The sequence below is a fragment of the Corvus brachyrhynchos genome, unplaced genomic scaffold (assembly GCF_000691975.1).
Source record: "Corvus brachyrhynchos isolate BGI_N302 unplaced genomic scaffold, ASM69197v1 scaffold115, whole genome shotgun sequence".
NCBI lineage: Eukaryota > Metazoa > Chordata > Aves > Passeriformes > Corvidae > Corvus > Corvus brachyrhynchos.
Genome location: NW_008239553.1, coordinates 2490877 through 2517010, shown reverse-complemented (window position 1 = coordinate 2517010; position 26134 = coordinate 2490877). Strand labels below are relative to the sequence as shown.

The 26134-nt window shown below is 38.8% G+C and overlaps 1 protein-coding gene across 4 annotated transcripts in view; it reads right to left on the bottom strand.

Moving 5' to 3' along the window:
* CUNH11orf74 (chromosome unknown C11orf74 homolog) overlaps nt 1–26134 on the bottom strand; it is a 40925-nt gene that overhangs the window by 8371 nt on the left and 6420 nt on the right. For 2 of the 4 annotated variants that reach the window (XM_017742261.1, XM_017742262.1), the window contains 4 exons: nt 21500–21636; nt 8147–8304; nt 6521–6592; nt 5525–5579 (listed from right to left, as the gene is read on the bottom strand). In XM_017742261.1, coding sequence (XP_017597750.1) covers nt 5525–5579; nt 6521–6592; nt 8147–8304; nt 21500–21636 — 422 coding nt within the window. Of the gene's footprint in view, nt 1–5524; nt 5580–6520; nt 6593–8146; nt 8305–13121; nt 13196–13302; nt 13362–21499; nt 21637–25110; nt 25224–26134 lie in introns of those variants that run through there. The other 2 variants (XM_017742263.1, XM_008639389.2) reach the window with 2 other exon arrangements.

The window sequence follows — 26134 nt, the reverse complement described above, 5'->3', positions numbered from 1 at the left end:
TTACAAACTTCAGCAAAACCTTCATACTGGGACTAGTGGGTTTGCATTCTGTGACAGATCAGAAGGATATGCCTTAGGTTTAGAAATATCTTTTAACATGAATCAATCTCAGCTCTGCCACAGCACAGATGTGTCCATCATGTCTCAGTAATGTTTTTATGAAAGAATTTAAGGGGACCATATGTCTTGCAATTCAGTCAAACGATTATGTAAATCTACCTACTATTTTTTTCAGCTGATACACAAGTTTCTTTACAGTTTTATACTGCATTTACATTTCTCTTGTCTCAGAATAAATTTTCAAAGCATTGCTTAAATGTCAGTTAATGGAACCAACAAGAGAGTACACAGATCCAGGGTGAAAAGGATGAACTGGCTATTTATCTCTACCTGCACAATTCTACCATGGTAATGGAGTTATGGACCTCTAATTTTCCTGTGAATCTGCATTTGAAAATAAAGATTTCCTAGCTAGGTCTTTGTAAAAAATACATTATCAAATTCTTAATTTAATTTTCTTCTGGGAATAGTGTAACATTTAAAAGCCAACAGGGCCTCAAATTGCAAAGTAGAATGTTCTTTTAAAAAGAGTTGAATTAATTCCCTTGGGTACTTCATTTCTAGATTTTTGTCTTTTGGTTCATGATTCACATATAAGTGGGTTTGTTTTCATCCCTAGTCTCTTGATTGCTTATGTCTATCTCCAGCCATCTAAGTGCTTTCAGTCCTTGTTCTTAGCATGGCATCTGTTCTGATTCTGCACCAGTTATATGAGAAAGCTTTCTGAAAAGGACAGCACAGTTCACGGGTATCTAGGCTATGTCTTCACATGCTCTGCAGCTGCTTTTTTCATAATTTGGGTCAAAAGTACTTGTAGGACAGAAAGAAGATGTAAACGCTCATTTAAAGACAATGGCATCTTTCACTATTGTTTCAAACCTGCAACCTAAACCTATACCCTTACTAAAGTAAGGGAAGCCTGGACATCAAGAGGTTTTTATTACCTACTGATATAAACACTGATTACTTCTGCACTAAGAGCTTCTCCCCCTCAACAGACCAATCTGCAGAGAGATGAGGAGGAAGCACTGTTATGCAACAGCCTGGCAACGGCTCAGAAAGATAACTCTTAAAAATTAGGACAACAGAAGGAAAATTATTTTTGCTTTTAGCAAGTGCTTGTCATACTCAGAATGTCAATTCCACTTTTTAAGGCTTGTTAGTAATGCAAACAATGTTTCAAATTCCCTTCAATCACCCCGTAAGAATGTAATCAACCTTTGTTTGCCAGTAGACATGCCAGAAATGAGCTTTGTCTCTCTCTATCCTGGCTGTGTGACAGCATATGAAAGTCTAATTGGTAAATGCTGCTTTCCCTGATAATGTTTAATAAAGAAACCCCTTCAGAGAGAAAAATTAGAGAGTTTTGACAGTCCTCCTTCTCAGTGGGAGCACCCAAAGGAACTCCAGGCTATTGTAAGTTCTAGCCAGTACCTCACAGCCTGTTTAGGCTGCTGCTACAGCACTACTGGATGATGATCCTAATTAAGCTGCTAATTATGTTCTCTGTGGAGGTGATTAATTAGCAACAGGAAAGCCTTGGATACTGCCAACAGCACCATATATAGAGATAACTGAACAGGCAGTGATACCAAAAAACCGAGAAGACATTTTGAAATGCACCTCTCACACCAAGAAGAATCAACTCCCTGAATGATATGGCTGACAACTTTACTCAAGTCCAGCATACTTTAATGACAGCATATTTGGAAAATGAACAATTCTCTTTAGTCCCTCCCTACCACATCCCAGAAAGTGATTACTATATCTGTCAATGCTGCTGAGTTGGAGTTTTTTGCTTATTGTGTACCATAGACATCAAGTATGAGTATAGAAAAAAATAATCTACTGGCACAAGTCTGCTTTTAACTTTCAAGAGTGAAGAAGTTCAAAGTTTTGTCTATAACTTTACTGTAGCCAAACCATGCCCAGCTATATATACACTGACAGCTATATATACACTGACACAGGTTTTACCACTTTCAGACACCACATTTCACAAAAATGCTGTTGATGGGGAGTTGAGAAGAGAGTGATAACAAAAAAAGCTTAAAAGCTAAATTTTGCAGTCTCCTCTAATTCTCATGCTTCAGGCTGTTAGTCCCAAAGAGCTGCCTAGTGTGAAATCATCTCAAGGCAGTGTTAAATGGATTGCAGAGACTGCAGAAGAAAAACAAGAAAAGGATTCACCAGCTGGGGGGGAGCCCCATACTTTAAAAAATCCACTTCATTTAACTCTCAATCCTCTTCCTCAACCTGATTTTTCTGGATATAAACATAGGCTCAAAATATAAATGGAAAGGCACAGATTATGAAAAATAACAGATGTTGATATAATATGCCTAAAGAATTTTTTTAATTATCAATAGTTATGCTTGGCCTCAGCTTCAAAGTAACTGAGTCAATTGGCTTCTCCTCAGCCTCTGCGGGGTTACAGACAACTGGGACCTTGAAAAGACAAGTTTGCAGTATTTCAGTACTCCAAACTGGATTAGGATGAGACAATTATATCCTTGGCTATGCAGCCTTACCCATACACTTAATTAGTCCTGTTTTAATTTTCTCTTCTATTTAAACAATAGCACACTCGAGATCTTCAGACTTTTTTTTTTATATATTTTGTACTTTATTCAAATATTACCTATTATCACCTAGCTATCCCTCAAGCCCTACAGCAAGAAATTTGTAACCAGTCCTGGAAAGGAATTCTGTTGCCAAAACACAGGCACTAGGCAGCCTCCATCCATCCCTGGAGGAAGCCTGATCATCTCCATTGTTGCCTTAAGCTACTTACAGTTAGAGATTAAATTCAGGGAGAAAGAGCGATTAGGCAGGACACCGTACCCATGCTGTCTCTGCACGATGCATTAAAGCCATGGTTTAGGGCACCAATTTCACTTTGCCAATCATGGTTCTCTGTGCCAAAGTCCCACAATGCAAAGCACTGCCCTTGTTTCAAGCTTTCAGCCCAGTGCTGTCAAACAAAAACAGCTACAATGAATTTGCATACTGGCCAAATCTGTGGGCTGCTTTTCTTACTCGTAAGAAGCAGTCACATTCATTCACATCTTAAAAGACATTGAACTTTGCAAGATACATTGGAAAAAAAAAAACAAAAAAACAAGCCTTCACTAGAATGACTCTTCCAGGACATCTGCCAGACAGCACTGGTTAGATGGGATGTTTTAACACCTATTTTCTATCACACTTTTCATACTGTCAGCTTTGAGCTAGTTGCTCTTAAGCGTGAATATTTATTGTATTTATGTACAGTTGCTAACTCAGCTAACTGATCTGCCCTTTAAAGCCAAGTGAAGCACAGAGATACTGAACTGCTGCCAATAACAAGGAGAGATAAAGGTTTGTTGCAGTTATACTAGCAAGGTATGATATTTTTTACTGGGTAGAATAAGCTATGATATTTTTTAGCTTGTTTTGACAATACGAAGTCTTAAATCAATCATTTGTTCTGACATAAGGTGGCAGCATTTAAAAAGGTCAACAACAATGTCTTTCTAATTTGTGTCACAATTTGCCTCATTTATAAACTAACTGGAATTCTTCAGAATTAATCCTTTATTAAGGTATTCACTAGTGATACTATTCTAGATTACTTTATCATTACAAACAATAGGTGACATAATTTTATATTTTAAATTGCATTTTGTTGCCATGGTTTCTGCAGGACTAAGATTTAACTCTCTTAGTATGAAGCTATCAAGTGGATTTTGATGTGTAAGATAACTACCAAACTGTAAGTGCTATTTTCTGCACCTAGGACTCAAGGGGAAATTTTTCAGCCTGACTACCTTTACCATAGAAGCCCTGAGCAAGACCCAGGCTGTGGGTTTCCCAGGTATAAATTTGGATGCTGTTCACTTTCCTTGCAGCATTTAGAAGGAGCAATTAGTTTCTGGCTAGGCAGTGTTTCAATGTTATAAAATACAATCTAAAAGCTCAATGTTGTTAGTGAGCATTGTTGATACAGCCTCATTCTGCACTGAGGCAGACTGCCTCAAATGAAGCATGTTTTACCAGGGCTTTCCACATGTATGTGATTAACATTTACTCTTGGACACACACAAATACACAGAAATGACCCAAAAGCTGGAGAGAGGCAAGGTCTGTCACAGTACTGACTGCAGTGAGTTATCCCCAAGCTTAAGCAGAGCTCTTTTTCCTAAAAATCTAAAGGTAAAATGTCAAACAGCTCTGTTTTAGAGCATTGGGCTTAATTCTCATCAACCAATTTGTGGCCTGTTCGGAACTAGAGATATTTAACAATACTTTAATGAACTAGATATAGGCATTTCTCATTTCATTATGAGACAAGTGAAATGTGGGTTTGTGCTTCCACCAGCAAGCTCCAGGGGTTTTTTAACAGATATTACCAGAATTTAAGACATAAACACAGAACAATGCCCTACAAAGGGAAAAATGGGCATATATGAACACTGCACTCAAAAGACATCTTTGACATCTGTACCTGATATGGGATTGCTGTTTTACTACCTCCTTTCTGAAAGGCTGAAGAAAGAATACTTGCCATAAACCTGACTTATGTTGGTTTATTATTTTCTTGTGAGATACTGCAAGTCTCTAAGCCCTCAAACTTCATAGGAACTTGGAACACACAGAAAGGAAAGACTAATCAAAACTACACTATTAGAGTACAGAGACCAATCAAGTAGCAATAACTAAGAAACCAAGCATCAAAGCCCTGCAGCTTCTGTCTGTGACCTCAAGCAAATCCCTCAATCTGTGTGGCTTGGTTTCCTTGGACAATCACAGGTATAGATGAGGAAAATGAATTTAAATGCTAAAAGGTTGTCAGTTCTGGTTGTAATGAAGACCACACAAGGACCTATAATTACAGACATTAGTATTCCACTTACTTTTTGGAGGTGGGAGAGTTAAAATTACTATAGATGTACAGAACAGTTCAACACAATTCAAAATGCTCGTAACTAGAATTCTTAAAGAAGTTCACTGTGAATTCAAAATTCGTCTCATCTATTTTTAAGCCCAGGATCAAATTGTCTTAATAGGTAGGGACAGCATTTTCATTAAATATTTCCACTTTACAGAACTGTCTCTTAGCACCCACAATACTTTGCGAAAAAACTTTTGCAATCAAAGTAATTTTGATACAAAATAGAAATGAGGAAAAATGTAGAGATGTTGCTAACAAGAAGCGCTCTGCACTTCTAGAAAAGCTTGAAAAAAAAACCTTCACCAGCACAAAGTACAATAAATATTCCTCTTAATTTATTATCTCATTACCTCTTAGAGTGGGGAAGTTAGTACTTCAGTTTGGGGAATTGGGGTAATGTGGGGAATTTTCTAGCAATAGAAGAACTGAGGAAGATCATCTCCATTAGGGGAGAAACAGTTCTTCAATCAGTGTTCACACACTTGCACTCAAAGACAGAAAATGACAGTGAATATGAAGGGGAGAACCTACCACTGTATGTCTCTTCATCTGTGTCTACATCTTCCAAGTTTAAGTAATTGTCCACCTGCCATAAAAACCCAAATTGGAAAATAGGTTAAAATATATCAGTTCCATTTCTTACAGTACAATCTAGAGCAAAGCAAAAATGCAGTAAATTGTCTGCTTCATCTTCTCCATTCTTCCCTGCATTTTTCCAAGAAAGCATACTAGTTTTCTTTGAAATGTGTAACCCAAAGGAAATACTTTTAGGTATAGGCAAAGATTTACTGCCAAAATTGCTGCATATCAACTTAAGTGATGGGAAGGAAGCTCAAGCTGTACAGTAACTTTTTCGGGAACTTAGTGGGAAGATGAAGAAGTAAAATATTTTCATAGGAAAATGATACATGGTAAGTTACTTTGCAATTTTGCAGGCTCATTTCATATGGCACAAAGATAGTACATGCTGTAGGCAAACTAGAGCTTGATCCTTCTGTTTTGACACTAATGGTGAATTGATTAGGAAGCAAAAAAAACCTAAGAATTATTACATCTAGTATTTCACCTGGGGCTTTGCTCTACTGTTTTCTCAGGCTAAAGTCCCTTGAACAATCTAAACTATTTAAAACGTACAAAAGACAAGACATTTCTCATTTCAGGTATCACTGAATAGACGCACAGGGTCAGAGCAAAAGGGTTTTTTTTCCCAACCTATCTGCAAATAGTGTTACCATGGAGGATTTACTACATGCCCTGGCTTCTCCATGAAGTAATTAAAGATGCTCTTAGATAATTTTTTCCAACCTGGTTTGAAAACATTCTCATCAAGACTTACATAACCTTTACACTTTAAAAGTACATACTCACTAACATTAGAAAAAATTTTGGATTGCTCTCATTCTTCTTTCCCACAGATGGAAAAGAAATACATCAACAAATTGCAAGTAATTTGTAAATTAATACAGCAAAAATCAGTCATGTTCCGCTCATAACCCCCACTTTGAAGAAAATCAAAGAAAACCTCACCTTCACTCTTTCAGACAGACTGAGATTATTTCTATCAGAGACACCAGCTGTCGAGCTCTCACTCATCACTGCCTGTAGATAGATGGGCAGAAGTACTTACATGCATGAAACAGAATCAAAATCACAATCAAGGCTCCTACTGATTTATACATACAGTTCACAGAATCACAGAAGGGGTAAGGTTGGAAGGCACCACAGCAGGTCACCTTGTCCACTCTCCCTGCTCAAGAAGAGTCCCACTGAACACATTACTCAGGATTGTGTTCAAACAGCTTTATAGATGTTTTATAGAAAAATATTTAAGAAGTGAATGGAGTGCTCCTGAAAATAGAACAGGTACAGGTTCTCTGAAAACCTACACGGGACTAGACTGAATCATTTGGAACAACAGTGCAAGTAATCAGAGCATGCCTAAAAAGCAGCACTTAGAACAGTAGCACTGTTTTCAACAGCTGTCTTTTCCCCAATTTCCTTCCTCAGGGCAGGCTTAAAGGCTACAGTGGTCTATTTACTGCATTATGGCTTCTTCCTGCTGCTACACTGCAATCTTTCTGATGCATTCTACTATTATTGTACTTGTTTCTTAAACCGCTAATGTGACAAAAATGTGCAGCCGTGTCTGAAGCTTTTTCTTCTTTAGAAACAAAGACATACATAAAGGATTGTGGAAGTTCCATTACAAGGATAATGGAAGTTGTACACTGCCTTATGTGGCAGAAAGACAATTCAATGTGGATAAAGTAAGAGACACAAAGACAAATTACACCAATGAGGAAACAATACCTTTTATGAAAAAAATGGCAAAAATATTCTCATTATTATTACACAATCAACTGACAGAATGAAATTGTTTTAAAAGCCTTGCTTGATGCTACCTCAAAGACATGTCCTAGTAAGGAGGAGAGTGGCAGCTTGTGCTCAGAGGCCTGGCAGGCCCATCATTTGAAAGCACTTCAGTGTGTTGCTCTGTGTATTTCACAAAAGGACCTGTTACTTATTTTTTAATAAAAGTTTAATGAAGGGAAATTTTGAGTACAGGTTAGATCACAGCTCAATTATTTGTTATTCAGGCAGGAAGGCAGAAGTTCTTAACAAATTGACTCAGACTTCCATCTCACTCCCCCCAGATGATGTCTGTTGTTCTCTTGTCCCTACACATTAAATCCCTAATCCCCTATGTTTCAGAAGATCAAAAATGCCCCTGGCCTGCCCACTGTTTACTTCAGGCAGTAACATAGCTTCAGTAACACAGAACTCTGTACTTACTAAAATCTACAAGAAACAAACTAAATCTGTCCATGGTGGCATTCATACTCTCAGGATTTTTTTTCCCTTTTGCCAACCTCTACCACTAACTGCATTCTCCAGTGAAAGCATTACATAGCCCATTGCAGGGTGCCTTATTTGTTAGTCAGATTATGGCAGCTCTTCAGCAGGGCAAATGCCACTGCCAAACATGATCCCTGCAGGTGCCCCTCTAAGCGTTTGACACTTAGGTAGTATTTTAAATATTTGCCTCAAATTGGATAAATACCACTAGCCTCTAACATTTGGACAGTGTATCTCTCCATATTTCATCTGTTTGAATGTGGTGCTTGTCCACAAGGACAAATGTTAACTCATTACCTCATTCTCATTTGGCATCTCTGGTGGAAATGACACCCACATTTCTTTGCTTCTTTCAGGTGAGCCATCCTGTTTATTTCTGTTTGGTAATTCAGAGGTAGAACAAGTTTTTCTTAAGGAGTCCACTTTACTTCCCTGGATTTTCTTCCCCTCTTTCTCTGCAAGGAGAACCGCACCAGATCAGAAAACATAATCCACTATCCAAGAAAAAGAAAAGCATGTTTTTCATTAGATCTAATACTGACTTTTTTACACATTCATGTTTCCTCTCATGAAAGCTTCCATGTACAACATATACATGCATTTTGCAAACTTTACCATAAAACTGAATATGCAGTTTGAACTTCAAGAGCCCAGAGTTCCACCTATCCTCAATACTGAAGAATTCATTATCACAAAAGCTTATGCAATATAAAGAAAACTTTATAAAATCAACCAAGAGTTGAAATACCCCAAAAAGCGAGAGAGTAAGTTGCACCTTAGCTTTTAATTTAAAACTTTGTTTAAATTCTCTCTGAATTCTGGGGAAAACGCACATAACATTTGTGCTCATGTCTTCATTTGACACTGCAAACACCAGCATATATGATGAAAGTCTCTTCTTTGAGACACCACTACACAGGAGCCCAATAGCAACTGCCCAGTCAGTAGAGATATTCTGGATGTACACTTTTAGCACTAAAACCAGAAAATAACCCTCATTCCCCAACACCAACACACGCTCCCAACACTGCAGCTCTCGTTTTAAAAGCCCATCAACTGTGCTTATATGGGATCTGTGCCCACAAAATCACTCAACATCTCAAGGAGTTCAAGCACACCTATTCCTTTACATACCTAATCCAGGGTGTACCTTCTTGTCAAAAAGGGCTGGGATTTTGATCACAGTACAGTGATGACTTGGGCCAAAAATGGAGGAACCCTTGTATTTTGTACATCAGTATCTTGGTATCACCCTGTTTATCAGCACAAACTGCTTATCAGCACAAACACATGCTCCATGTGTGAACCACAACCACTAGAGCAAATGCCCATGCTGTCTAGTACAGAAGTGAGCCTTGGCAGTTCTTGTCAGAGCTGATACTGATACTGGCTGGTCCAGGGCCACCACATCCACCAGAACCTCCACCAGTCCAGGACCACATGATGAGATGCACTGACAGGTCCTATAATCTCACCCCCCTATTTTTAGTTGGTAAAACACCTCATTTGAGCTGTTTTCTTTACACACTGCTGCTTCCAGTGTTTAGCAGCTATAGAATGCTCTTGAATTACCTTATCACCAATTTGATTTCCTCCCCATGTCGACAATGTGAGTGAGAAAATTTTGCAAATAAATATTTTTTTTATTGTGATCAGACTAACAAACAGCAGTATGCCAGTGATATTGAGTTGCCCAAAGTTTAGGATCTGAGATTAAAGAATAAATACAGATGTTCAAGCAGGGTTTGTTCCCTCAGGGGATTCCTTTGGTCTTGAAAGACTAACTGGAAAAACACATTTCCAGTGTATTGATAGAGTATCAGAATAACTTCTCTTGGGCTTATTTTGTACATTAATAGTGGTATATTGAGTCCTCGCTGAAAATAGGGAACTATTCAGAAACAGAACTGAGTCTTTCAATGATAGCTTTTGACATCTTTCAGACCTTTAACAACTCCTTGGACAACAAGAGCAAAGTTAAGACAACTGTAAGTGCTTCTGACTATCCTACCAGCCAGGATCATGGAGCACAAAGCAGCCAGCAGAATTAGGATACAGCTAGGTCGTCATCATCAGTTGAAATCTCAACAATACAGACAGAATCTAGAAGCTAATTACAGACAAGTATATGCATGGAAGTATGGATTTCCAAACCCATGCTAAATGGCAGGGGTTTTTTCCTTCACACTGGCAAAAAATACAGTAATCAGACCAAAATAAAAATGCAGTACTTTTTATTTTAAAAGTCCCATTATCAAATAAGGAACAGCCATAGGACAATCAATTAAAATGAACTTTGCACCACATGTTCTTAATGAAAAAGAAATGCTCATTTAATGAAGCTTTTTGGGTTTAGTTTGAAAAATTTACTTTGCAACAATAAGAAACACCGCATTGCATTTCCAAAGCATAATTATGTATTATAAGCATTGAAGTAATTGTTGTGGAGAGTTTTAATGATGCCTTTGGGGTTACTACACTGAGCCATACAGCAAAGAATTATTAATCCCCTGGGACAGCTCTGTGCTGCAGTTACTATGACACACAGAAAGGGGCTGGCAGGCTGGACATAACCTGAAGTCCACACTTACAAGAGTCACGGTTCATAGAAAGCAAACTGCACCACACCAGAGCAATCTAGCAAACAGGTTTTAATGCTCAGATAACAGATGGATCCTCTGAATAACTCCTAAATCCCAGGTCTCTGTAACATCTTGCTTCTCCCTGCTTTTTTAGCAAGTACCTTCCTAAAACAGTATTTGGATACAGCAGTACATTTGAGCCACCACTTTTCCAACATACTCTCTTTTTAAGCCATGGAAACGAAGCAGTATTAGACATGAAACCCTCTTTTAAATTCTTGACCAGTAAAACAGTCACCCAATAGTTGAAGATAATTTTACTGTCACCCTACTTTATAGGAAGAACTAGATGGCTTTCTCAAAAAACTTCAATCTTTTTTTACTTTAGTAGTAAAACAGGATGGGTCTTCCTGTTTTACCCTAAGAACTTGCAAGTTTTATCCTAAAGACTGACAAGCCACAAAAGAACACTAATGTATTTTGGGGTAAATGTGTACATGCAAATAATGCAGCCCAACACCTGCAGACCTATAGAGTAACAACAGCGCCTGAGGACCAACCCAGTATCCTCCCTGTGCACATCAGGAGCATTTACATATGAGAAGTGATAAAAAGATTCTCACCAGACCAACAGAGAGACAAAAGAAATCATCACCGGAATGATCTGAAGCATAAATCATACAGCCAATACACTCTGAATAAACATGATATTCCTGCACTAGCCCATGCTTTTCTTGTATACCACTGTGGTCATTCTTCTGGGATATAAACCAGATCATCCTTCTCAAAAATACAGGTTCTGAATTCTCCGGAGAAAATAATACCACTTTTAGCATCAAAAGACCTATGACACATAGTTGAGCAGTTATAATTAGGCAGCACATATGAGCTGACAAACTTGCTTTATTAGGTTATATATTTTCTGGAGCTGAAGAAACCTGAGCTATTGTCACAGCTAAAAACCTAGACAGATTAAATGAGTTAGTAAGAAATCTGGTGCATTTGTAGTATTTATGTGCCATTTACCAACTCCAGACTACAGCTTAGAAGCACTATCCCTTTTCCTAAGAGATCAGTCATAAACTTTTGACAGAAACCTTTTCCTGGTTAAGACCATTGCAGAGTTATTGGGTTAGAGAATATTAAACCCTCTTACATTTGATGAAACATTCACCACTGCAATGTGACACTAGATTCCTGACTGCTTGTGAAGAAAAATTCAGAATAAAAATGTCTAAGCAACCCAAAGCAGTTGTTAAATGCTATTCTGTGGACAGAATATCAGCTATGCAACCATGTGCATAATGAGGCCATTCCATATAAATTAAAGGGGGGCAGGTGATTTAAACATCATGTTGCCAGCCTTGAGCACAGTCCCTCAGGACCAGTAAGAGCCAACTTCAGCTGCCCAAAGTAGCTACTGACACCCATAGTCTCCCAATGCATGCATCACGTAACTGGCTCCCTTGAAGCAGTATCTGTAATGAACTTTAAAATATTATTGAAAAAAACACACATAAGTTGTCTTGAAGTTAAAGAAATACAATCTGCAGACAAGTATCAGAGTATTTCTTTGATAGTGTTCTGAATTTCAACCATTTCTGTCCTCACTTTTGAGAGAGAAGGGGAAGAAGGAAAGATCACTTTCAAGACAGCAAGAGGATCACTCTGCCTTTCCCCTGACTAAGTGATAATTGACTCATTATTCACAGTCACAGCTCTCAACCTGCCAAGATCCTGTTGTAGAACACTGGCCTTCACAGTATGTGATAAAAATCAAAAATAAGGGATACAAACACAACAAAATGTAGCAGAGGAAGAAAGTTGAAATGATGGAAAGATTCACATATTTATTCTGCAGACAGATTTTGTCTCACTCTTTAGTCATTTCACTGTCAGTATCTTAAAAATGCAATAACAAGCCAACTTAGGTCTCTAGAAAAGTACATCTGAGTCTCTCACGAGTAGTATCCATCATAATTGTGTGTCACTAAGAGTATGGTGCAGACTTAAGAAACGTGTTTCAATCAGAAAGGATATCCAACTTGATAAATTTTTTTCACTCCTGCTATCTATCCTCCATATTGCCTAAAATTCTCTTTATCTTCCAGTTTGAAAGGGAATTTTTTGAGAATATCTAGTGATTACCCACATATTTCAAAGAATAATGGAGTCACTTATCACAAAACCAGAGAAGAGAGCCACCTGTATTATCAGGAAAAACTTACTGTCAGTGAAATCTCTTAAGAGGACATAGTAGCCCCAGAAGAATGATAAAATTCTCATGGTTTGAAACATTTCAAAGCCAGACCAGACACAGCAATCAATAACATAACATAGAATACCCGGCTTGGGATAATACACTGGACAAAACATTTCAAACTACCAGGTACTTCTCACCTTTTTTCAACTGAATTAATTCATTTCGAAAACAAAAACTGGTTGACACTTAGAAACAGGCCCCTTTAACTATAAAACAACAACAAAAAAAAACCCCATATAGCAAAGGTACTATTTGAAGTTCCAATTTACTTTTTTGTCCTCAAATCCTGGACTGAGGGCCAGCAGAAGGCCTATGAATCCCTTAAATCTCTTCCAAGTTATGCTTTGATGGAAAACCTGGAATTCAAATATTACAGCGACTTTCTGCAGGACTCCTGAAGAAAAAAATCCAATTTTACTCACAGTACCATAATCACTGTCTTGAACAGAGGTCACAAGTACAAATGTCATGTTCATTCACTTTCTCCATTCTTCAAACACACTGTCAGCAAACATTTTAAAACAAGAAAAAAGGCTGTCACTGAAATGTTTCCACAAAATACCACTCTGACATGTTCACAAGGTGGTAACATTGTAACATGTATTTACCTTTGTGCAGCTATGTAAACCATTGTACAACGCTGAGTTCATTTACCCTAAATGACAAGCTGTAAGAGGAAAACAAGAAATTTCAAGGCTGAAAATCCAGTTTACTGAGAAGATAATTTTTAAAGCCTTCTATTAATTTTTGGCAACCAAAGCAACTCCCACATTTTCTGCAGTAATCCAACCAAAATTTGCAGCCTCCCTCTGCTTGTATGTTGTCCTGGTGGGAATATAACATAGAGTTTTAAAGTTACTTAGCCCAAAAAAGCCATTCCGATTTATGCTCACCAGGTACCTTTCTGTTTCCATGTATTTTTATGTATAAATTGCTGTAAATAAATGAAGTCTGTCCAACTTTTCAACACAAAAGGTCCAGTTATCCCATACAGTATGTATCTGGAGGATTTCAGTATTAGAGTCCTATGCCTATCCAAAATCAAGAGCAATTCAGGTGTAATTCAGGCACCTAAACTTCATCATGTAGTCCTGCTTTAAGAGTCTAAGGGCTTAGCCTCCTGCTGCCACCCAAAAAGGCTGTGGATGTTTTACAGATAGTGTACCATATCTGCCCACACTCAGCATCTGAATTGTCTATCCCATAACTATCTGAATTCCTGTAAGGCCCATTGCAATCTTACTCCAGCAAAATCCACACTAATTTCGAGGGCAGTGATCTCACAGTAGCACTGAGCAAGCAGAATTCCTCTACAGCAGAGAAAATAACTTGCCTAAAACACTTACCTCAGTGTGCAAATTAGTATTTGTAATACAAAAATACAGCTGGTGCAGCCTTTTTCCCTAATGTCTTTGATCTTATCCTGATCAAATGACAAATAATCAGCACAAAGTATTTTTTAGCTTTTTTTTCCCCCTTCAAAAAAAAAAGGTCAAGCTCTACTATTATCAGTAACACGGGCTTGATTCTTTAATTTAAATTTACTAATTTCTTAAGGAAATTACACTATATCATCTCCTCAGCTAGGATAAATACATATTCCATGGACTGGGACAAGTAATTTCAGTGGCACTATTTCTAATCTAAAAGGGTAAACTCTTACATCTCAATTGTCACTTTTGACTGCCATTTTTGGATACTTACTGTAGTATGTTTAAAAATAAATCAGGAAAGGACTTTATTTTATGTGCTCCTTCAGGGGAAGGACGAATAACTGCTACTCTCAAGTATATTTCAGCCACTCTCACACACCTGCTCTAGCTTAATGTACAGCAATACTTCTCTGAAACTAACAGCTCTTAATTTTCAAAAGTTCAACTGTTTTTTTACTGTATCTCTCCCTTTTTACTTAATGGGACCTATGTGTTCTGATTTTATGTAGTGTTTATCTGTATCAGTATCTATGTCTCTGTTGTGCTTTTGATAGTCTCAGTGTTAGGAAAGGGGCAGTATTTCCTGTTTATTCCTCATTCACCCCATCTGATCATTTAAAAATTCATATGGTTCTTTCACAGCTCAGCAGTGTTGTTGCTGGATACCTTCTCCATCTGAATACTAATGCTGTCAGTTAAATAACAAGGCAAGTGTGCACTTCATCATTTCAGTAGCTTGTACAAGCAAAATCCTGTTTTTTTCAGCAGATGTACAAGAACTCCAGACTTCTTTCTGAGTTTGGGTTATACTAAGCCATACTTTGAATCTTAGCTAAGAAAAACAGAATGTACTTGAATTTCTTTCTTAAATACTTGATTTTGGTTTTGGTTTTTTTTACAGTCAAAGAAACTGCAAATATGCTTAAAGTTCTCCTCAACACAAGAAACTACATTAAATACTTATGTTGGGAGCACTTTAAAAGAACATGTGATATACTAATAAATCAGGGCAGAATCAATTATGAAAACTTTCTGTGGGCTTGCATCCTAGAAGAATTCAGCACTAATAGGCAGGTAGATAAGTGCTGTAAGAAACAAGCAAATTGTATATAATTAAAAGCATCTGACATCTCCATACAAAGTATTCCTTTCTTAACAAGTAGTATAAAAAGATGACAGCAGGTGGGAACAAAATAAAATGTCAGAAAGCCCAAGAGTTTTTAAAATGCTTGATTTTGGACATTATAATCACAACATTAAGGCATCCTTTAAAAGCCTGACTTTTTTTTTAAGGAAAATACATACTTTCTTTAAATGAGGCCTTCCTATTTAATTTTATACTGAACACTAAAAGGCACCCAATACTACAAAGAGCTCAGTACAAATTTGAAGTGAGGTCACTTGACTTCTGTTTCTGACTGTCCTGTTGAATCACACACAGCTCTGATCTCTGACATTATTTGCTTTGTGTCATTCCCACGTATGGAAAGAGGGCTTCCTCACCCCACTGCAATGCATGAAACTAAGCCAACAGCTGCATTTAATGCACTTCGATGCCTTTTTAGACAAGGTGATGAGGTACAGCACAGGTGACTCTGTGTTACTGCTTTTTACAGCACTACAATCCAATCACTGCCAATATGCCACCAGAGGATAGAACCTGCACCAAAGTATCAACAGCAAAATTACAAAGCATTTCCCTATGTTCTAGAAAATCTAAGTTATGCAAGAGAATGACAATACTTTTTTTTTCCCATCTGAAATAATCTTTAGAAATTGTTTAATAAGAAAGGCATCACAGAAAGAACAAGGAATTGCTGTCAGGGAAGCACTACTGTTGAAGGGCTGTCCAAGTTTCCAGGAGTCTGAGTGCCTCTGTACTTATCTGGTGCTGCCACTGAGCTACTGCACAAATGCACACGAGTCATTTCCCTTCTTTAGGCCTATTTTTTTCTGTCCGTAAAATAGAGATGAAGTATCTTGCAGAGCAAGTACCAGGACAACAAATATCCATAAAACAGATCAGTTATTATTATTTCAAGAATAATCTATTAAGTTTGCATCTCTATGACTGGGATTTTTTCTACATTTAGGGGCTCTCTATGATATTTGATTTTATTCTATATTGAATAAAGGCTACATAGAGATAGCTACTGAATTTATGATCAATAGAAAATTGCAAATTTTGCCTCCCAACCAATTCTATCAAATGATCCACCACAGCACATCAATAAAAAGCTCTGAAGCTGTTTGCCTATTTCATGCCCTGTTTAAGTTCCCTGGGGATGACAGATTAATTTGATTTGATTAGTTTTATTGAACTCTATTGAGTCTAGTTGCTTTTTACTGGCAAATCTACTCATAGGCTGAAATTCCTTTTGGGGTTAGCATTGTCCTACTGGTCCATTTTTAAAATAAAAGTTCATTTACTGTCACTTTTATATAGTTCTCTGCTATGCCTTCTGCTGTGAAGACTCACATTTGTAAAGTGCCTCCACTGACACTTATATGGGATGTTTAAAGTTGTTTTTCCTAAATGTGGTTAATGAAAAAGGAAGCAGACAGCTACAGTCAAATGGACTGTGAACTGAATACCTTGCCCAGCTTTCACTGGGGAATTAAGTTCATCTGATCACAACACAGAATACGGCTCTTGCATGCCACCTGTAAGCACAGAAGTGATCAGTCACTTCCAAACTTCCTCCACTTGACAGTTTGTTCAGCACAGAAGCATCAAAACAACAGCACTGAGGCTACGAAGTTTCGATCCCAGGCGTGGTTTGCTTAGATGGGTCTAATCAAGGTCCCTGGACTTCAACACACTGCCAGGCAGTGGGAGGTCTATGAAATAGAGGAAAATTAACAGAAGGAATGGAACTCTTTTAATCCCAGTGGTAAAATGCCCAGAACCATGAAAGAAATACAAATCTTAACTTAGATTTGGGTAAGAATTTTATTCATGGCGGCATTTTTGTATGCAGCTGAATGATCCAGAATCCTGTATTTTTAGAAGTGGGAGAGGAGTAATTTAAAATCTAGATCAAAATTTTGAAGCTTGGACCATTTGGAGATTTTTTCCTGTATTTTTCATACAAGGGCAAATGAGGTATTTTGTGCTCCAGCAAATTTCCCATTCTTTCTCTGAGTTTTAAAAAATGAGCAGATGCTGCCTTCTAATTTTGAGCATCATAGCTCTCCGCACCAGATTTCAAACACTCTTCCTAAGATTTGAAAGAGACTTTTGTCCTCCATGGCAATTTTTTTCAAAAGCGGGGTTGGATGCATTTCCATGAGATTTTGTCCAAAGTTTTTCTAGGAAGTGTGTAGTTCTGAACATACCACTCATTGACCACATCTACAGAAATCTGTATCATCCACTCCTTTGTAAATTCAGCTCTTCTGAGGCTCCTTCAGCCGCAAAGCTTTACAGCAAGTATGAAAAATTCCATCTTTCTGGACTCGTGCTCTAATTGCCAAATTACATTCCCATGAGTTCACCAGCCCTTTCACCTATATATTTGTCTTGTTAATATCCCTACGACAAAAAACACACTTTGGATGCTCTAAATAGGAAAAATAAGAGACTTAGCTAGAATCTTAACCTAGCCCTCAAATGTCCGTCCATTACAGAATCAATAAAAAAAGTTTTAAAATTTTTCCACTTATGGAGGGAGTACTCCTATAATTTTAGAATATTATTTATTTAATATATATAGGTCACGTTCTGTTGGAGAGGTATGTTTTAAATGCTGAGGTCAGAGTTTTAAAAATATACTTATGTATGTTTATCCATTTTCCATCAGATCTGTAGACATGAAGTAACAGTCTTACTACAGTATTTACTTGTCAATTAGTCTATGAACTCTCCTTTTCTCACTGCACCAACCATATTTTAAAAAACAGAACCATTGGGATTTTTAGGAATACTAAAATCTGGAACATTAAAATCCCATATCAAAGATGTAATTTTATGGTCCATCTAAGTTACAACATATCTCTGTGCTAGTAAAACCAAACACACATAACAAAACCAATTACACAGAATTTAGAAGGACTTACTTTGACTCCAGATCTTGTTCTATGTGAACTAAGAGAATATCTTTTCAAGCAGCACAAGGAAGAATAGAAGTAGTCAAACGCAGTATCACACATTCAGATATAATAAAAAGACAACATTCTAAAAATGTGATTTTCTTGATTAGGATATTAGCAATTCTTAAAAAGTCCAGTGGAAGTCAGGAATGTAAAAATGCATTAACCCTGTTTCCCACATTTGTAAGAATGAAACTATACTCTCAGCAGAAGATCCTAATGTGTTCACAGGGGATCATACCAGGCTATTTATAGCCTCAAAGGGTTCTTTTTAGCTAGGCCAGAACAGTCAAGGATGCTTGGGTCTTTCTACTCAAGGTACATTCTTTACAGCTTTACTGTGTGTAAATTTACCATATGAATAAAAACTAAAAAATCACTAGGATATCAGATTCTTATGAGATGCTTTCAAGGATAACATAGAAACTTCAGGTGAAAATATCCTTGCAATGCCAACTACACACCTAGTATAATTCATGCACAAGTGAAAATCACCTGCTGTAAATATGTTACTCTGTGAAATCAACGGGACCCAATTAGTTTTGGGTTTTTTCTGTTTCCAATGTTATGACAGACAAAAATCTATCAGATGACAATGTACGTGTTATGCTTTAAGTAGAATATTTTGCAGGTCATTAGTTTATAATGCAAACCAGCACTTTGGGTATTTTCAAAGGAAAATGGAAGTGGGAGGAAAACAAGTTGAGCTGTTCAGTTCACAGCATCATAGGAACCTGTATTTCTAAGCATTTGATTCAGGTAAAGCTCTACCTTTTATATGATTTTAGTGGCAAATGTTACAGTGACAGTGAAAGTGACTGAAATACACACTGAGGCTTTTTGCAAGTAGCATTATGATATGCAGCATGCTACTAAGATAGGAGCTATCCCCAGTGTATCAATCATACATAAGAAGACCAGATTGGGTTTTCAATCCTCTTATCTAATCCCCCAGTGTTTCCTTCCTCTTCTATATTTTATAGGGAGGAGAGAGAGAAAGTTGCCACAAGATTATTTCTGTGGCAGCTTCAACTCCCCCAGTGGTTTTCTGCTCAATGCTTGTGACTGACACTTAGTTCTGCCTGAAGGATAAGGACAGGACAGACTTCTGAGTGCCAATCAATGGGGCATGCCACATGCTGTAATTGAAAAATATAGTGCTTCTGCAATAATAGGAGGATACAACTTTTAGTGCAAAGCAGTGGTAAAAAGAATTGTGAGTAACATGTAGCTTGCACTCATTTTTATGGCACCTGACCTACCATGGCTAAAAAAACTGAACCTGAGCTGCAGAATTGGAATTCTGTAATTCAGCAATGCTCAGATCAAAGTTAAGCTCCACTTTTTATTTCATCTGCAGAGCATGAGATCTTTTCAGCCTAATCATCTATCTGATGTCCTGCTGTATGTACCTTCATCCAAGTTACCTGTTAGCTTGGTACAGGATGGATCAGGCTGGAAGGGACCACAGTGGGTCCCACCTCCCTGCTCAAGCAGGGTCATCCTAGAGCACCTTGCACAGGATTGTATGCAGACAGATCCTGAGTATCTCCAGTGAGGGAGACTCCACAACCTCTCGGGGCAATCTGTTCCAGTGCTCGCTCACCCTCACAGTAAAGAAGTTCTTCCTCATATTAAGGTGCAACTTCTGTGCATCAGTTTCTGCCAATTGCCTCTTGTCCTGTTGCTTGGCACCACTGAGAAAGGCCTGGCACCATCCTCTGACACCCTCCTGTCACATACTTAGAGACATTGATAAGGTCCTTTCTCATTCATTTCTTCTTAAGGGTAAATAGGCTGAAATCTCTCAGCCTTTCCTCATGAGATGCTCCAGTTCCTTAAAAATCTCTGTAGCCCTCTGCTGGACCCACTCCAGGAGCTCCATGTCTCTGCTGTCCTGAGGAGCCCAGAACTGGACACAGCACTCCAGCTGAGGTGTCACCAGGGGTGTGTAGAGGGGCAGGATCACCTCCCTCGACCTGCTGGCAGTGCTGTTCCTAATGCACGCCAGGACACCACTGGCCTTCTTGGCCACAAGGGCACTGCTGGTCACAGACAGCTCATTGTCCACCAGGACCCCCCCCAGGACCTCCACAGAGCTGCTGTCCTGGTGCCCAGGAGCAGGAGGCTGCGCTTGCCTTGGCTGAATTTCAGAAGGTCCCTCTCTGCCCATCTCTCCAGCCATTGAGGCCTGCCGAAGGGCTGCACAGCCCTCTGGGGTATGGGCTGCTCCTCCCAGCTTTGTGTCTGCAGGGAACTCGCTGAGGAGGCCTCTGCCCCTTCCTACAACTCATTGATGAATTAGTTAAACAAGACTGGGCCCAGCATTGAGCACCAGGGGACACCACCAGTGACAGGCCTTCAACTTGACCATGCGCCACTGATCACGATCCTCTGGGATCTGCCACTCCGCCAGTTCTCAATCCACTCCCTACAAGGATGTTGTGAAAGACAGTGTTGAAAGCCTTGCTGAAATCGATTTAGACAATATCCAAATCCCTCCAGAGAGCTGTTTCATCATAGAAGGCAATCACTTTGTAGAAGGCACACACACAGGCATAGCAGAGCAGGCTAGTGTTGAAAACCTGTGAAAGTACCTAAATTGCACACTCCTAATCTCAAGCCATCACACACTCACGAGTTTCTCGTACTTTTATAAGTTTGGTCCATTTGAATATCAGGGTTAATTTTCCAATTACAATTTCAGGTAATGAAGTAATTTACCCCAGGTTTGTTCCCCCTTTTCAGAGCCTTAGTTTACATATTTCGAGGCCTGAGACAGTAAGGTGGCCCTTGAATCCAGGTCTAGAGAGGATTTGTTATTTCTGACCAGAACGGGAGAACAGTAGCTAACAGGCTATACAGAGTCTTAGAGTTACACAGTAAAGCAGTGCAGGATCTGAAAAATATAAAAGCCAAAATCCTAAGGCATCACTATTCAGTAGTTTCCTTAGGCTCTTCTTTTATGGAGACTTCTCAAGCAAAACAGTACAAGATGTACTTAGGAAACATCTATCCTTCCAAACAGTGCATGTTTCCCCTCCTCCCTAAAGCAAGCATAAATGGCTAACCACCTGTAGAGACACAGCAGCCTGGGAACCAATCTGTAAAAAGTTGTCCTTAGGGTTCCCACTGCTGAGTGGAAAAACAAAAGTATCACAAGGATTTGCCTAAAGTCACAAAGCAGGTGAGTAGCACAAAGACACTGAATACTACTGCTTCTCTTTTTACCTTCCCTTCTGTCTATGGTACCTAACAAGAGATTTGGGAAATTACGTACCTTCCAAAAGATATGTGAACGTATTTAGAAACTCTTCATATGACTGCTCATGGCTATTAATAAATTGATCAAGGATGCTGTTCTTTAACAGTTGTTCTCCCATGATCATCCACACCTTGAGAGTTGAACAGGTATATCTGCAATAGAAAGTAAAGAGCTATATATATATCTGCAGGCAGAAACCAAATCAACAGAAAAGTCTCTAGTTCACATAGATGGGCACTAGAAAGTAAAATCTTTCTTCTCTCCTTGGGAAGTTCTGATCTTGTCTATGGAACATTATTCAACATTTCTCCAAAAATTCATGTGGACATAGAACTTTTAAGTACAAACGGAGGAATTGTGATCATTTATGCTTGACATTTATGACCTTGGGTAATATGGGCCACTGAAGTGCCAGCTTCTCTTGGTGGTGTTCATTCCCTTAAGCTGTTCAGTCTTTCAACCCCTGCCTTCTTTGCAGAAACAGCGACACCCCTCATCAGCATGTTGTACTTGACAACCCGGACACACCTGTACACTCAAAACTTGGACTGAATCCATCATCTCCAGGTGCACTACTCACTGTACCATCAAAGCCACAAACCCAGATTTTGGACCACACGTTAAATCACAATGGCACCTGTGTGTGTACTCTGAGGCAGCACACAGGACACGGGCAGAGCATGCTGGAGCTGGACAGCCACACAGGAATGTGAGGCCCACTCTTGAGAAGGGAACAAATGCTGAGAGCTGAAGGAAGAAGCTCCACTCTCCAGTCATACAGCAACAGCTTTGAAGGAATCAAACTACCTTCATCACTTAACCAGGCTCTATGGGAGCCTGGCCCTGAAGCATCCCTCAGTGAAGTCTGCTGAAGTTAACCTTGCCCCTTACTCATAAAAGCTGTGTAAATGCATGTTAATAGCTGCATGATCCTAAACACTTACCCATATTACTTATTTTTTATACACATAGGTCCACACTAACAGAATCAGTTTGCACACATAAACCTGATCAAGATGCAAGAATGCATTATACACTAAGTGTTTGATTTGCATGTGCTTCTGTTTCCTCTCTTGATTTACCACAACACTAAGAAGTGGATTTTGGGAATGAAAGCTTAATTCTTCAGCAAAACTTCAAATCAACTATTCTAAGGAAAGGCTGCCAACCTGATATTGAAGCTAAGTAAGATCGAAAGAGAATTGTTCAGAGAACAGAAAGAGAACAAAGTGTGACTCCTAACATAAAACCTCAATTTTGTTGAATTGCCTGCTTCCAAGAAGACTAATGTTCTGAAGATATCAAAATACAAGCACACCCACATGGCCTAAAGTTTCCTAATGCTTTACAAAAATTCAACCATTATTAATCTCTGTGGACTGGCCAAGCAGAATATAACTCACCAGACTCTCAGAGTTGATAATGTATATTACAGGGCTTTGAGAGGTAAGCAGCGCCTTCTATTCCTCATTATGGTTAAGTTATTAAAACCAGTATTTGAAATAGTGCTGTGATTTGTAAGCCTACTGTAAAAGAAAAAAATATATATCTAATCAAGAAAAACTTTTTGTTTTTCTTTGGAGTCTGGTGTCTAGGATATCCAACTCCCTTACAAACACTAATGAAATAAACTTAAAAATATTCCCAAAAGGAAGAGCAAATAAATATTATTGCCAATAACAGGTTAAAACATCCAGTCACCAAGAACTTAAATGATTTAAAAACAGGTTAGTGGAGGGCTGACAGCAAATCTTAGATTAATTCACTCTAAAATGCTCTAGGAAACTAGAAAATTAATATGCAGTTTGGGGGCATAGTTGTATCCTTAACCAGCCGCATGACAGCTTTCTCAGTGAATGCCATGCTCTACAGCCACCAGACCATCAGCCTGAGATTCAGCATCCAGACCAGGTCACACCAAAATCATATATCTCAATTCTTACTCTGCTGTGCAGCTTCTACTTCCTACAGAATTTGGGAAACTTCACTTCAGATACTCCCTTGCACAGTTGTTATTATTACAGGTCTACAGAATCATCTCCTCACAGAGAGGAAAAACCAGCTAGGTCCTAATGAAAGCCAAGGTTCTGTCAGAAAAACAGCCACTCTCTCAAACAACAGAGAGGAGAGACTGGCAGCCAGAACTACCCGTCCCCCCATTTGCAATTACTTTGAAGAACTGCCCAATGCTGTAACATGGCCCTAAACGAAAGCAAGTGCAGAGGATGGTATGTGGGGAATACCTACTATCCCTGAAACTGAACATGTGGTTAGGACAGATGGTACAAGAGGGGTGTTCAAAAACTTATCTCAACCCATCATGGTTTTGGTATTTTTCATTTTCATTCCACTTCGTTTTCTGCTGCTTCCCACCTACTTTATTTCAGAGTCTCTTTTAAATAATCACCACACTGTGTCAGTTGCAGAGAAGTTTAGTGAGGTGAACAGCTGAAACCAGGCTGACCAGAAGACTCTCACCTTTGCTAAGGAGCTAACCACTAGATTCTACGTAAGTAAATGGCTTCAGCAATTACCCAATCCACAGCCTCAAGGCAATGACTTCTTTAAACTGTCCTGAGAAAATGAAAAAATACACAATAATGGATTGGAATCCTCCACAATTTATGAAGTGGGTACAATGACACTTCTAGGAAGGAAATTACTGCATTGTTCTGCTAAAAAATAGCTACTACTAAAATCAAAAGCTTACACTCTTTTTTCCCAAAAGGAATCAAACTAACTTGGAGGTCTCAAGGAAAGTAAAGCAAGGGTATCTGATCCTTTCCTTGTTCTGGCTTTGGAGACTTTTAGAGTCAAATATCAGTAAGTGATGCATTCAAGCAGCAACTACGCTTTCTTCTTTTTGCATTTCACTCCTGGTCATCCATCCAAATGACTTTAATGAGGTTACTTGAGGCAATCATTCATTAAGCCTTGCTGATCATCAGCAGATTGTGCAAAATCAATTTTATTTCTCAAAATGCTGTCTTCTTCCAAGCAGTTTAAGACAAATCAGAAATCTCTGCATTGAATCGCAGAAGCAGGTCAAGTGAGTATTAGCATGTTTTCAATTATACAGTGATTAGTTCTATTAAACAACACAAAATGTGGTGGAATATAGACTTCCTGGTTTATGATGCATTTTTAAGAACTTCATATTTTTTTAAAAAATACAACAGAGGCAATGAAAGAAATATCAAGATTATGAATTTTTAAATGGAAAGAGCAATAACCTAATCCCCTCTACAAACTCAATAAAATCCTATGTAATTTAATTTTTCAGCAAAAAAAAAAAACTTCACTAGCATTTCTGGCATAGGTTCCAGTCAGGTTTTCACACTACGAATTTGCTCTCCTAGAAATCATTCTCAATTTTAAAAAGAGGCTGATTAATAAATGGTTTTTTTATAGTTCATCCATAGGTTCATGGAAAATATCCACTATCCACTATATCTGTTATCAATACTTTATAATCTATGTCTGCAAAAATCAGATTGAACATAAATACACTATCTTTAAATCTTATACTCTGTTACTACTGGACAATGCCCCATCTCTTTTCCCCACAGAGCTATCACAGTAACACAGTAACAATATTGTTACAGCAATGAAGAATGAGGTAGCACCTTTGCAAAAAGAATGAGATTTTATCAGACAAGCACACTCAATTTAAGTCTCTCGAGGTTCTGGCTGCTCCCAAAAAGGCCACCACCACCACCTTCACTTCCTCTTCACGTCCTGGTTTACCACTCCAGTCCATGCCTTGGGCAGACCAAATAAACTATCAGTACAAAACTTGAGAGTAATCAGAGCAAATGCATATATGCTGTTTTAAAGACATGTCTTCTAATACGCCTTACAGCTGCATGATTGTGATTGCCTGTACAAGGGGACAGTGGGACCGTGCAGTGGGAGCAAGGGAAGGATACAGGACTGCCCTTTTGGCACCCTGTCATAGTTGCTTATGCAATCATGAAAGCACAGCCTCATCAGAAACACCCTCACAAATGGCCCAGAAAGCTGTGCTTCCTCCACACTGCAAAAGCAGATGGCAGCAGGGTACTCCTACACCCACCACGCTGAGCTGGACTCTGCAGTGCAGCTCATCAGCCCCCACGGTGCCAAGAGGCAGGCAAAGCTGGAACTCCAGCCTGGCCTTAACAAGTGCTTGCTATCGGCTATGGACCATGGTTGCTGCCTTAACAAACATCCCAGGATGGCGCTTTAAAAGTAGGCCAAGTGAAAGGAGTGATTCTGGGAATTGCCACTCGAGAAAGACATAAAGCATTTTGAGTCAGACAGCAGAGGAAGGTTACCCATTTTCCTGAAGGCAGAAAACTGCTTCCTGCTTGTCTAGACATCTGCAAATCTACAGTTGCGGAAGAAAGCCCTCCCTGCCTTACTCTCCTGCCCTACTTTTCTTCCTCCTCCTCCCTGCTACCACCACCACCTGTGGGGAGGCAGAGCTCCAGGAGCAAACCCAAGGGCACCAAGTTCTGGCCTCAAGCAGGTGCAGGTCAACCCAGCTGGGGGAACAAACTAAAAGTCACAAAGGACAAAAACTTTCAGATGAGGTTCCTTCCAACATCTTGCAATTCAATGTGATCTACGACAGCTAATCCTGTTAAAATCAACTGGATGTTTGCCATT